Source organism: Oncorhynchus kisutch, linkage group LG18 (assembly GCF_002021735.2).
Source record: "Oncorhynchus kisutch isolate 150728-3 linkage group LG18, Okis_V2, whole genome shotgun sequence".
Taxonomy (NCBI): domain Eukaryota; kingdom Metazoa; phylum Chordata; class Actinopteri; order Salmoniformes; family Salmonidae; genus Oncorhynchus; species Oncorhynchus kisutch.
In genome coordinates, this window is record NC_034191.2 from 27,282,454 (window position 1) to 27,296,732 (window position 14,279).

The following is a 14,279-nucleotide window of genomic DNA, read 5'->3' on the forward strand; positions in this document are numbered from 1 at the left end:
TTAGAATACATGCTAATGAGCCTTTTCACAGTAAACCAATATTGAGACAGCAAACAACTTCAGCAACAGGCCTCTACTGTGTCAACTCATTGAAGTTGGGTAACCTTTATAACATGAAGCAATTGTTTCCTGGAGAACACGTTTCATCACGCCACTGATTAAATCAATTATCATGGGATTAATAGATAATATTGTTTGTCCACTGTGCTGACATTGTCACACAATTATCTGATTTACATATTTTTCAGAGAAAAAAAATATATATTTGCAATTGAGTGAGAGATGCTTACTAACAAAACTAGAATTATGAAAGGTAATTGGTGTAACATCAATGGCATTTGATGCACAATCTGTCTCTTACCTCGTTGGATTGTTTTCCACTGTAAGACATCTTCTTGATGGCCACCACCTCAGTGGTCCGCACATCTCGTGCCTGAAGAAAAACAAAAAGTCAACACCTTGCCCTATACCGTAAACAGTTCTGAATGGAAGTCCAGCTCTGTTACTGAGCACAGAGTGGTCAGTACCCACAGAGTGGTCAGTACTCACAAAATAGACGGCACCGAAGCTGCCATGTCCAATCTCTCGCAGGTCTGAGAACAGTTTCTCGGGGTCCTCCTTGAAGAAGAGCTCAGCAACGTCGGGGTCCTTCAGGCTCCCCGCCCGACTGGTGTTGGGCATGCTGAGGGGGGGACGTGCCAGTGCTGCCACCGCCGCGGCCAGGGATTATCTGGATATGCGACAGCGACGCGACAGCCCCCACCGACAGCTCATCTGCAGGACAGCGGCCTCATATGTGTACACACCTTGGGGATGGAGAGGAGAGAGTGAGAACTAGCACAATAGCACTTAGCAAGCACATGAATCATATATATATATATATATATATTTTACATCTTAGTCATTTAGCAGACGCACTTATTTAGAGTGATTTCCAGTAGTGAGTGCTTACATTTGTCATACTTTTTTGTACTGCTGACCCGTAGGAATCAAACCCACAACCCTGGCATTGCAAGCGCCATGCTCTACTAACTGAGCCACATGGGACCCAAAATCAATCAAGTTCTGATATTGAGGGGTGAATGGTGAAATTGATTCTCCAAGGACATAGAAGATACAACAGCCTGGACAGGGAGAGTGAACATGACTTCTAATGTGATTATCTAACGGTGAAAAGTCTACATGGGGGATGGGGCATCCATGAACTCGGAATACGCCTCCTTTCAACACTTTCCTGCAAAGTCAGGTTAGGGCCATGGTGCCATTATAACTAAAGAGGCACTGCTCTTGTTGACGATAAAAATCTGCGTGATGATGTAGTGTTCACAAAATGTACTTTATCGCTTAAGTTTTCCTGTACCAAATATGAATAGAAAGTTAAAAAATAAAAATTAAAGATTTAACCTTTATTTAATTAACCAGGAAAAGCCCATTGACACCGAGAGACTCTTTTTAAGGTAGACCTGGCCAAGAAGGCAGCAACAATCAATACATTACATCATTTACCCTGCTAGGTAAAGTCCCCCCTTATCTCAGCTCGCTGGTCACCATAGCATCTCCCACCTGTAGCACACGCTCCAGCAGGTATAACTCTCTAGTCACCCCCAAAACCAATTCTTTCTTTGGCCGCCTCTCCTTCCAGTTCTCTGCTGCCAATGACTGGAACGAACTACAAAAATCTCTGAAACTGGAAACACTTATCTCCCTCACTAGCTTTAAGCACCAACTGTCAGAGCAGCTCACAGATTACTGCACCTGTACATAGCCCACCTATAATTTAGCCCAAACAACTACCTCTTTCCCAACTGTATTTAATTTTTATTTATTTATTTATTTTGCTCCTTTGCACCCCATTATTTTTTTATTTCTACTTTGCACATTCTTCCATTGCAAAACTACCATTCCAGTATTTTACTTGCTATATTGTATTTACTTTGCCATCATGGCCTTTTTTGCCTTTACCTCCCTTCTCACCTCATTTGCTCACATTGTATATAGACTTGTTTATACTGCATTATTGACTGTATGTTTGTTTTTACTCCATGTGTAACTCTGTGTCGTTTTATCTGTCGAACTGCTTTGCTTTATCTTGGCCAGGTCGCAATTGTAAATGAGAACTTGTTCTCAACTTGCCTACCTGGTTAAATAAAGGTAAAATAAATAAATTAATTAAAAATTAAAACATACAACAATACAACATGATCCAGCCTAATAAAAAGCATTTACACTCCTCAGTAACAGAGTCTCGCATTAATATTTTAAATGAATTCAGTGGCACTAACATATCTAGATGAAGCATGGATTGTAGATTATTCCATGCCTCTGGTGCACAAGAAGAGAAGGCAGTCTTGCCTAATACTGTAAATGTCCTGGGGACTTTAAGTAGCAACCACCTAGCAGACTGGGTATGGTAACTGCTGGTGGTGAAGGAGACCAGACTAAAGAGGTAAAGAGGGAATTTACCCAATACAATACAAATGTATCTTTCTGGGCATATAAAGGGAGGTCCAACCTAAAATTTGGTACAAGGTGCAATGGTGGGTAAGTGACTTGGCATTTGTAATAAAGCGCAAAGATGCATGATAAACAGAGTCCGGTCTCTGTAAGACAGACAAGGCTGCATGATAAACAGAGTCCGGTCTCTGTAAGACAGACAAGGCTGCATGATAAACAGAGTCCGGTCTCTGTAAGACAGACAAGGCTGCATGATAAACAGAGTCCGGTCTCTGTAAGACAGACAAGGCTGCATGATAAACAGAGTCCGGTCTCTGTAAGACAGAGGAGGCTGCATGATAAACAGAGTCCGGTCTCTGTAAGACAGACAAGGCTGCATGATAAACAGAGTCCGGTCTCTGTAAGACAGAGGAGGCTGCATGATAAACAGAGTCCGGTCTCTGTAAGACAGGGGAGGCTGCATGCAAAAACAACAAGTCACCATAATCAATTACAGAGAGAAAAGTGGCCTGAACAAGCTTCTTTCTAGCCATAAGCGGGAAGCGAGCCTTAATACAAAAATAAAACCCAATTTCAATTTAAGCTTTGTCACAAGATTATCCACATGAACTTTAAAGAACAACTTGTCATCCAACCAAATACCTAGGTATTTGCAGGATGACACTTTTTCAACGGATAAGCCACCAGATGTGACCATGGTAACCTTCTCTGTCCGAGTTCTAGCTCTGGTAAAGGTCATGAATTTAGTTTTTTGTACATTCAAGACCAGTTTGAGACCATAAAGGGAGGCCTGCGTTGATTGAAAAGCAGTCTGGAGCTCTTCAACAGCCTGAACCATGACTGTATCTGAATATATGACTATCATCTGCATATATGCTGGTTGCATCCCATTTCCCAAATCATTAATAAAAATGAATGAGAACAACACTGGAGCTAAAATGGAACCCTGGGGCACACCTTTATTAATCTCAAGAAAGCTAGACTTGTGATTGTCAGTATATACACATTGTGTTCTGTCAGAATGATAATTCCTAAACCAATTTACTGCCCCTTCACTGAGACCAATGTTTCTGAGTCTAGCTAGCAACAATTCATGGTCAACTGAATCAAAGGCCTTTGATGAATCCACAAACAGAGCAGCACAATGTTGCTTTTTATCAAGTGCATTAATGATATAGTTTGCCACGGCCATAGCTGCAGCTGTGGTGCTGTGCCCCGATCTAAAGCCAGACTGAACCTCACTCAGTATGTTACTTTCAATTAACATTTTTTTTTTTTACTGAGTTCACTAGGGATTCATAGACTTTGGCTAGGATAGGCAGTTTGGAGGACGATAGTTATTAGCATCTGAGGAATCTCCACCCTTTAGCAGTGGGAGGACATGAGCTGATTTCCAAATGATGGGTATGGAATTGGTCAAGAGACTCAAATTGAAAATGTGGGCCACAGGTTCAGTAATAATACCAGCTGCTATCTTTAAGAGGTAGGAGTCCAGGTTGTCTGGATGTGCAGACTTTTTAGTGTCTATTGCCTTTACTGCTTTAGAAACCTCAGTATAAGAAAAAGGGTCAAAGTTAAAATGGTTCACATGAGGGCCTATATCATAGTTGACTGTAACTGAGCTTACATTAGAGGCCTGGGTACCATCGTTATTAAAAAACCCTACAATATCGGCTTGTTCTTTCATTTCATTAGAATGGTCAGGAAGGTCAGAGGATACATTAGAACCTGACACTGATTTGATTAGCTTCCAGAACATGGTAGGGTTGTTTAGATTCTCTGTGACTGCATTTAAATAGTAATCTGATTTGGACTTCCTGATCAATCCTGTGCATTTGTTTCTTAGTGCTCTGAAGGAGACCCAGTCAACAGCATTTGTATGTCTAGCTTGAGCCCAAGAGATATTTCTCTTTCTAATTAATTCTGCCAAGTTATCTGAAAACCAGGGAGTGTCCCTTCTACTGATTCTACATTTCTTCACAGGGGCATGCTTATCACAAATCAACACACATTTCATATAAACATATTCCCAGGCAGTGTCAACATCAGGAATCAGACTTACTCTGTCAATATTATGGTACAGATCACGTAAGAGTGCTTGCTCATCAAACTGTCTAAAATGTATTTTAAAAATATAACAGGGTTTGGCTTTGGTCATTTTTGCACTTCTAACACAAGCAATTGCACAGTGAACACTGACATTGAAAATAGGCCATCATTGAAAATAAGAATTTGTTCTTAACTGACTTGCCTAGTTAAAGAATGGTTAAAAACAACAACAAAAAGTAGGGCGAGTCCACATGTTTTTCTACTTGCACACACACACACACACACACACACATATCCTAACCATGGACAGCCACATCATATTTAGCTTACGTTGATTGGACTAAATCGTTTTTGGTATATTTAATTGTCACTGTATTAGACGAAGCATAGGTGATTTGATGATGTTGAAATGTTGAAGTTGAAATGGTTCTGGAATAGTGTTTTCTTTGCGACTTGCGGCAACTCTTAGTGGTCCAAAAATGTTGGAAACATTAACTTCCTTGACAATGCTGTAGGTCATGTAACTGTCTGTTACTGTACATGCAATATGCATTGTGGACTTCACTGGACAGAGGTTACTATCCGGTTTTGTGATAAAACAAAGGTGTGGTTGAATTTACTCTGCCACTGGTTATAGAGCAAACAACGCAATTATCACAACACATAGGTTGTAATATGACTTTTGGGGGGTGATATGACTTTTTGGGGGGTGATTTTACCCACGCACTGTTACGATCTGTAGCCTAATAAACTGCATGCTTTCCCGAGTCGTAGTGGGAGGCCCACACACCATATCATCGTGTGACTCCAAGTTTACTTGGATATGATGGTTAATATATCAATATTTGTGCATAAAAGGCGTTTCCACCGCCATTTCTCGCATAATCAATTTTACCAACACAAACCGATCCCACCATGTCGAAAGAACAAATTATCCGTCTGCATATGTAAAATTGTACTGAAACTTCCAGTTTCCTTGACAGCTATCGTAAAAAAAAAAATTTATACAGTATGACTTTACTCGCATAAAAACTATGATGGAAACATGGTTAATGTCATTCTTTTTCTCCTTACTTTGTTCCCACCAGAACAGCAAGGTATCATGCTGAGTATGAGGTAGAGGAAGTGCAGAGTGGCAGACCACACCCGAAGTAGAGTAGAACCAAGACACGCGGAAACAAGAGTTGTGTGCAGTGTGTCTCAAGGGTTTCATCATGTGTAAGAATTCAGTTGTGTCATTAATGGTTTGAAGAAGAAAAAACACCAGTGCTGTGCTGTCAACTTTTTCACTCAGTCCAGTGCTCTCTCCCTCGGATATGATGCACGCCACGGACTAGAGGTCAACCGATTATGATTTTTCAAGCCGATACCGATTATTGGAGGACCACAAAAGCCACAAAAAAACACAAAAAAAGACGATTGTTTTATTTATTTGTAATAATGACAATTACAACCATACTGAATGAACACTTATTTTAACTTAATATAATACATCAATAAAATCAATTTCGCCTCAAATAAATAATGAAACATGTTCAATTTGGTTTAAATAATGCAAAAACAAAGTGTTGGAGAAGGAAGTAAAAGTGCAATATGTGCCATGTAAAAAAGCTAACGTTTAAGTTCCTTGCTCAGAACATGAGAACATTATGTTAAAAGGAACCACCAGCTTTCATGAGTCTTCAATATTCCCAGGTAAGAAGTTTTAGGTTGTAGTTATTATAGGAATTATAGGACTATTTCTCTTAATACGATTTGTATTTCATATACCTTGACCATTGGATGTTCTTATAGGCACTTTAGTATTGCCAGTGTAACAGTATAGCTTTCGTCCCTCTCCTCGCTCTTACCTGGGCTCGAACCAGGAACACATCGACAACAGCCACCCTCGAAGCAGCGTTACCCATCGCTCCACAAAAGCTGCGGCCCTTGCAGAGCATGGGGAACAACTGCTCCAAGTCTCAGAGTGAGTGACGTCACCGATGTAACCGCTATTAACGCGCACCCCGCTAACTAGCTAGCCATTTCACATCGGTTACACCAGCCTAATCTCGGGAGTCGATAGGCTTGAAGTCATAAACAGCGCAATGCTTGAAGCATTGCGAAGAGCTGCTGGTAAACACACAAAAGTGCTGTTTGAATGAATGCTTACGAGCCTGCTGGTGCCTACCACCGCTCAGACTGCTCTATCAAATCATAGACTTAATTATAACATAATAACACACAGAAATACGAGCCTTCAGTCATTAAAATGGTCGAATCCGGAAACTATCATTTAGAAAACAAAACGTTTATTCTTTCAGTGAAATACGGAACTGTTACGTATTTTATCTAACGGATGGCAGCCCTAAGTCTAAATATTGCTGTTACATTGTACAACCTTCAATGTTATGTCATAATTACGGAATATTCTGGCAAATTAATTACGTTTGTTAGGCCTTTGTTAGGAATAAATAGACTTCACAAGGTTCGCAATGAGCCAGGTGGCCCAAACTGCTGCATATACCCTGACTGCTGCATATACCCTGACTGCTGCATATACCCTGACTGCTGCATATACCCTGACTGCTGCATATAGCCAGACTGCTGCATATACCCAAACTGCTGCATATAGCCAAACTGCTGCATATAGCCAAACTGCTGCATATACCCTGACTGCTGCATATACCCTGACTGCTGCATATACCCTGACTGCTGCATATAGCCAAACTGCTGCATATACCCAAACTGCTGCATATAGCCAAACTGCTGCATATACCCAAACTGCTGCATATACCCAAACTGCTGCATATAGCCAAACTGCTGCATATAGCCAAACTGCTGCATATACCCTGACTGCTGCATATACCCTGACTGCTGCATATACCCTGACTGCTGCATATACCCTGACTGCTGCATATACCCTGACTGCTGCATATAGCCAGACTGCTGCATATACCCAAACTGCTGCATATAGCCAAACTGCTGCATATACCCTGACTGCTGCATATACCCTGACTGCTGCATATACCCTGACTGCTGCATATACCCTGACTGCTGCATATAGCCAAACTGCTGCATATAGCCAAACTGCTGCATATACCCAAACTGCTGCATATAGCCAAACTGCTGCATATACCCAAACTGCTGCATATACCCTGACTGCTGCATATACCCTGACTGCTGCATATACCCTGACTGCTGCATATACCCTGACTGCTGCATATACCCTGACTGCTGCATATACCCTGACTGCTGCATATACCCTGACTGCTGCATATACCCAAACTGCTGCATATACCCTGACTGCTGCATATACCCTGACTGCTGCATATACCCTGACTGCTGCATATACCGCTTGCCGGAACGCAAGAGAAGTGACACAATTTCCCTAGTTATAAGAAATTAATGTTAGCAGGCAATATTAACTAGATATGATTTTAAAGAAAGGCATTGATGTTTATAATTAGGTACATTGGTGCAACGACGGTGCTTTTTTTGCAAATGTGCTTGTTAATTCATCACCTGTTTGTCGAAGTAGGCTGTGATTCAATGAGAAATTAACAGGCACCGCATCGATTATATGCGACGCAGGACACGCTAGATAAACGAGTAATATCATCAACCATGTGTAGTTAACTAGTGATTATGTTAAGATTGATTGTTTTTTGTAAGATAAGTTTAATGCTAGCTAGCAACTTACCTTGGAAACTTGCTGCCCTCGCATAACAGGTAGTCAGCCTGCCACGCAGGCTCCTCGTGGAGTGCCATGTAAGGCCGGTGGTTAGAGCATTGGACTAGTAACCAGAAGGTTGCAAAAACAAATCCCCGAGCTGACAAGGTAAAAATCTGTCGTTCTGCCCCTGAACAAAGCAGTTAACCCACCGTTCCTAGGCCGTCATTGAAAATAAGAATGTGTTCTTAACTGACTTGCCTAGTTCCAATAAAGGTGTCAAACATATACAGTGGGGCAAAAAAGTATTTAGTCAGCCACCAATTGTGCAAGTTCTCCCACTTAAAAAGACGAGAGAGGCCTGTAATTTTCATCATAGGTACACTTCAACTATGACAGACAAAATTAGAAGAAAAAATCTAGAAAAATCACTTTGTAGGATTTTTTATGAATTTATTTGCACAAAAAAAATTCTGCAAATCGGTGTCCAAAAATACCAATTACTGATTGTTATGAAAACTTGAAATCGGCCCTAATTAATCGGCCATTCCGATTAATCGGTCGACCTCTACCACGGACTGCTTTAGGCAGACAATTAGAAAGAAACTAGTATGCCCATTACTCTAGGATCACGGCCCTCTGAGCGTCCCTGGATGTCACAGGAGAGCCTAATAATAGGAGCAAGGGATGGGCACACTGGCCAGTGATGTAAGGTTGAGCTCTGGAGAGTGGCCAGTTATAGCTCTCGGTCCATTCTGGCGAACGAAGTAGGAAGAGATCACAGTCTCCTGTTTCCATAGAAACAGCAACTACTGTAAGAAAGCCAGTGTGCTGTGTCCAGGCTGATAGACAGTGACTCTCCGCCTCTCCCCCAACACCGTCTTGCTCCACTATTTTGGTATGCACACAGACAAAGAAAATAGCACTGCAGCTGATAACCTCACACAAAGAAAACCCAACATTACAACACAGTAGATAACTAAGGAAAAGATGATGCACCATACCATCCATACAATAAAACTAGCTAGTTGTTAGACCTGTACAGGTCAATACAGACACACTTCCTCAGTCAATTGACTCAAATACATATTTAAGGGGTATTTTCAATTCTCAAATAAAAAAGATGAACTGTTTTTTACTAGGCCTAATCTAACATTGCCTGAGGAAGACCAACATGTGGTAGTAACATAGCCACTCCTCGACAACATCAGAAAATTGACTAGTGCCTAATTATTTTTTGGGGGGGTAATACCAAAATATTTTCACCAGTAACCCAACATGTCACTGTCTGTATGCCTCAATAAACATTTATGTCATTTATTGCTGGCTCTTAAACATTATGTAATTATTGATAGCTAGCTAGTTATCTGAAGAAAGTTGACAGTGCCCAGCCAGCTCAGATGATCAGCTGCACAGACACACTGAGCAACACTCTCCCTCTCTGACGCCAGAGTCACAAGACTGTTCCTCTCCCTCTCGGCCTGGGAGGAACAGCACAGCCAGACCCCAGTCTCTCAGGCAGACATCTTTTGTCCCGCAACACTGGACGACTCACTCACTACCCTGCTGCACAGACACAGCCACAGCCCTGAAATAAAGTCTCATTAACGGCATGCGACTGTGGCTCTTTATTGCCATCATTGTTTATGAATGAGCCTTGTTGTTGTAGCCTCTCTCTCATGATGGTGACGTTTTGAACAGCAGGAGGCACGTGAGAGTAGTGACAGCGATGGTAACTGATACCTTTAATGAAACACTTCGGCGTGCTACTGACACCACACACACACACACAGGCAGCAAGAATGCAGCCGGACAGGACAACAAAGCTGGAGGGATGGAATTCCCTCTCTCTGCATGCTGTCACTGCACTGCATTTCCTGTTTGCTCAGCTATAGGCACTGCTGGGACTTTTTCGGGCATTAAGACTCTTCTATCATAGCTTATACAGGCCTAGCAACGGTTTTGCTTTGGAGCTCTTATAGGGGAAAACAACTGTATTGTATTATCTGTGTAAGTGTAATGTAGTCTGTGATAGGCTAATCAATCATCTCAGGTATTGACAATGCAAAGGTGTGGATAAAAACATAGGCCCTCCTTATTGTCCATCCATGGGGCCTATGTGCGTCTCTCTCTGCATTACGCATTATACCGTTTTTGAAGTGAATTGAAACGCAATTCATGAATTTATAAATTGTCACAGTAGAAAACCATTAGCAATATTCAATTTACTTCCTGAATTGAAAACTAAATTGACCTGACCCCTTTGTTTTAATGATTATGTAATAGACACCCATAAACAAATTAAATGAGTATGAACACATAGCCTACTCGTTTCAGTTCACAAGGTGAAGTAGCACCCATTTTATTTCATTTTCATTCATTTAATTTTCATTGACCAAAACACACACACAGCTGAAACAGGAAAATTACAATTATGAATCAATATGCCAGGAGGACATCCCATTTATCGTGCCTTCCATCATTTATGGAGCACTTTTAGGCCAACGTTAATGGCTTGGGGCATATGAATGTCACATAGCTAACAAATCCAATCATAGTCTAAACTACGGTAATAGCAGCTGGATGGTAATGCAAGCTGTTGCCAAATGCTGTCTTATTCTTAAAAAGAATAAATTGTAGGCTTATTCAAATGCATTTATAAGTGTTATGTTCATATTAATGATGAATAACGACTGGAACACCCCGCATTTGTAAACAAACCCCGTGTGGATCAAAGAAAGAGATAACATAAAAACAAAATAGACTATTGTTTACCATCTGATCTTTGAAACAGATGCAACATACACCTCATATGTACCCTAGTTAATGTGATAGTACAGTAGCAATAGTGTCACGTGACGAATCACGTTCAAGCCAAACTCATCATTGTGAAATGTCCCTTGACTACATAACCATATCGGTTGCCCGCTGGCAAGCTGCCTAACCAAGGCTAGTAGTGGCATAGCTAACACATAACAGTACCTAGCTAGCTATGGCCAGGACATCGCTCAAAGATCTTGACTCCCCAAAATCAAATCGACAAAACATTTACTACTGTACTAGACAAGGCAGTCAACTTGAGCTAGGTAGCCAGCTAGTTAGTTGGTTAGTTTACTAATGTCAACAAATTCGAAGTTACCGGTAGCTAGTTACCTACCCCGTTCGAGTAGTGTGGTCGATGTGAAATCATGCTACGGCTGGCTCAGCAGCCGAGAACTTGAGGTAGCTAACTTGATGTTACTAGCTAGCCATGGAAGCCAACTTAGTATCTTATGTGGTGTGCAAGCAATACATGGTGATATGACAAGTGTTGTAGGTATTAGTACATTTTTGGGCTTTGTTACAAGCATTTTTTAACATCGTACCATTTACATTTTAAGGCGTTAAAACATATGAGGCTATCTATTATTAGTTATTCCTAGCCAGTTTAAACTCACCCTTCCGACAGGCCTGGATGGTTTGAGCGGAGCAGATAATGTCGTGTGGTTCAACCAATTTTGGACAGGAAGAGTACTGGATTTGTTTTTTCCTGTATTATATTTTCCTTGCACTGATTTCTGATGTTTTTCGAAGTTGTCAACCGATTTGTAGCTTTAGATTGGCTGTGTAGTTGTCTAAAATCTCCACCCTTGGAGTAACTGGGGCCCAGATTGTCGATTCCCGTACTACAGGCAGATCCCAAAGATGGCGGCTGTGCGTTCCACCACCTCCCTCCGTGACAAATACGGCGGGGAAATGTGAGGGAAGCTCAGGGAACACCACGAAAACAACCAAACTGAAAGCGACCGCACCCTTGATACCGTCGGAAGAGTAGAGAGGCCTTTTCTTTGAGTGAGAGTAGAAGTATGTTCAATATTTCTCTGTGTTTATGTTGGGATTCTCTCCAGTCCTCTTTCAATTCAGCCAGTTCCGCCCTATCGCTGTAAACTCCCTCTGACCTATTCATATACAGTCATTGCTTTGATCGAAACGCATGGAGCAGCAAACCTACCAAAACCTCAAGGGGCGGTGACAATACAGTTACTGATCTGCAGACTAAATATTTTATTATGGACAAAATAAAATGGCATGACCATAGCACAACAACGAATTGTATCTATGGACACAGTTTTTTTTTTTTTACAACGTTTCCCCAACATTGCTCAGCATGATGTATCTTTAGAGAACCCAAGGAGATGCAAGAGGGCTTACTGCTGGTCCCCAATGTGATGCAATTGGAGTCATGATAAGGGCAAAAACCATGATGATGTGATTCGATTCAGGGATACATTTAGTAAACATGTCCATGAACATCACTGTAGTTGGGTTCAATTAGTACAATTTAGTTTCAGACACAGACAGATACAGATACATTATTGTAATATATAACAAATGATGCATATGGTAATAACTAGTCTATTATAGATTGAACATTTGTGAGTTCTACTGTTTTATGTTAACACCCCGAAGAAAAGGACAACAGCGGCCTCCCAAGTCGAACAGCGTTCTAAGGCACTGCATCGCAGTGCTTGAGGCGTCACTACAGACCCAGGTTGGATCCCAGGCCGTATCACAGCTGTCCGTGACCGGGAAACCCATGAGGTGACACAATTGGCCCAGGTTTATCCAAGTTAGGGAGGGTTTGGCCGGTTGTGATTTCCTTGTCTCGTCATGCTCTAACGACTCCTGCAAGCTGACTTCGGTTGCCAGTTGGACTGTGTTTCCTCCGACACATTGGTGCGGTTGGCTTCCGGGTTAAGCGAGCAGTGTGTCAAGAAGCAGTGTGGCTTGGCAGGGTCATGTTCAGAAGGATGCATGGCTCTCGACCTTCTCCCGAGTCTGTAGGGGAGTTTCAGCAATGGGACAAGACTGTAAGTACCAATTGAATATCACAAAATTGGGGAGAAAAGGGGGTAAAAGTACAAAAATATATATATAAACAAAAACGAAAACCGCCAACTTATTGTATCAGTGATATTAGCAGGACTAGTATGATCAGATGACAACAGATCTAGGGTTGTCATCTAGACTTTTTATTGGTTTGCTGCTCATGTGTAGGGCATATCATGTTTATGTGTCTGCAACAACTTATAATGAGTTATGATCATATGGCCATATTATAACCCATTATTTCATCCTTGTACATCAGCCTTCACAAATTAGGTTTGTGAAGTCAATGTATTGTACCATTTCACACAAAAACACCCTAGTGGAGTATTAGGGACTTGTGTAATAACACTGTAATCACACTAGATATTACATAGCAAATTAGTATGGAATTGCTTTGTAATTGCATTACAGGCTAATCCAGTTGATCCTACATTAAGAAACCTGTTGTCTTAGACTAATTCATGATTATTGTGACTGTGAAGCAGTGAAAAAAAGCTGCCGACAACTTTCTCTTCTAAACTACAGTGAACCAATTGGTGCTCCAGATAAGCAGCTTATGCTCTTGTTTGGCTCACAACCAGATGGCCAGCCCGACCAATAAGGCTCTTTCTCCAAGTGAACAGGAAGCCTTTCAATCCATGTCATGCATGGGAGATACAACAGTGCTGCACTGCTACAGCAGGTTTTAAGTCTGATGCAAAATTTTAAAAAGGTGATCATGAAGAATACAGTGCTGTATATCAAAGGTGCATCCAGATTAACACAGAGGATTTTGAAAGATAATTATATTAAATGTACCCTTTTACAAGAGGATATCATTTAGAATAGAGGCTGGGTGACAGGGCGCTAGATGTAGCCTATCTAAAGCTTTTCAAGTGTTCGCTAAGAAGAAGAAAAACTGTGACATAAAAAAAAAAACTCAGTAGTACTTTCCTGCCAAGAATTTCCTTCAAATCATATCTCTGCCCCTGCCGTATTAGGAGTGTGCCTTCCCTCATTTCTCCCACTCTGCTCTGAGGATGGGACATGTGAACTCATGAGATATTTTGCACAGCATTCCATAGGTAACCTGATAATGATGTTGTGACATAGCTAGAGAATGTGAAATGTTTCATCATTCTAACATCCACACTGATATCTATCCAAAATGTACATATCAGAACTATTGATCAAATAATCCAACAGTGTTAGACAAAATATATTCGCCCTTCGAGGTTATTGGTAAAATGACTGGACAATTTATCAAGAGACAGAT

The 14,279-nt window shown here is 41.2% G+C and overlaps 1 protein-coding gene across 1 annotated transcript in view; it reads right to left on the reverse strand.

Annotated features, from left to right (window-relative positions):
* LOC109909436 (serine/threonine-protein kinase TAO1) overlaps positions 1–12,129 on the reverse strand; it is a 28,579-nt gene extending 16,450 nt beyond the window's left edge. Inside the window, exons 1-3 of the mRNA XM_031795703.1 lie at positions 11,593–12,129; positions 550–806; positions 362–433 (exon numbers count right to left, since the gene is read on the reverse strand). Coding sequence (XP_031651563.1) covers positions 362–433; positions 550–681 — 204 coding nt within the window. The 5' untranslated portion in view covers positions 682–806; positions 11,593–12,129. The remainder of the gene's footprint in view (positions 1–361; positions 434–549; positions 807–11,592) is intronic.
* Positions 12,130–14,279: the final 2,150 nt, after the last annotated feature.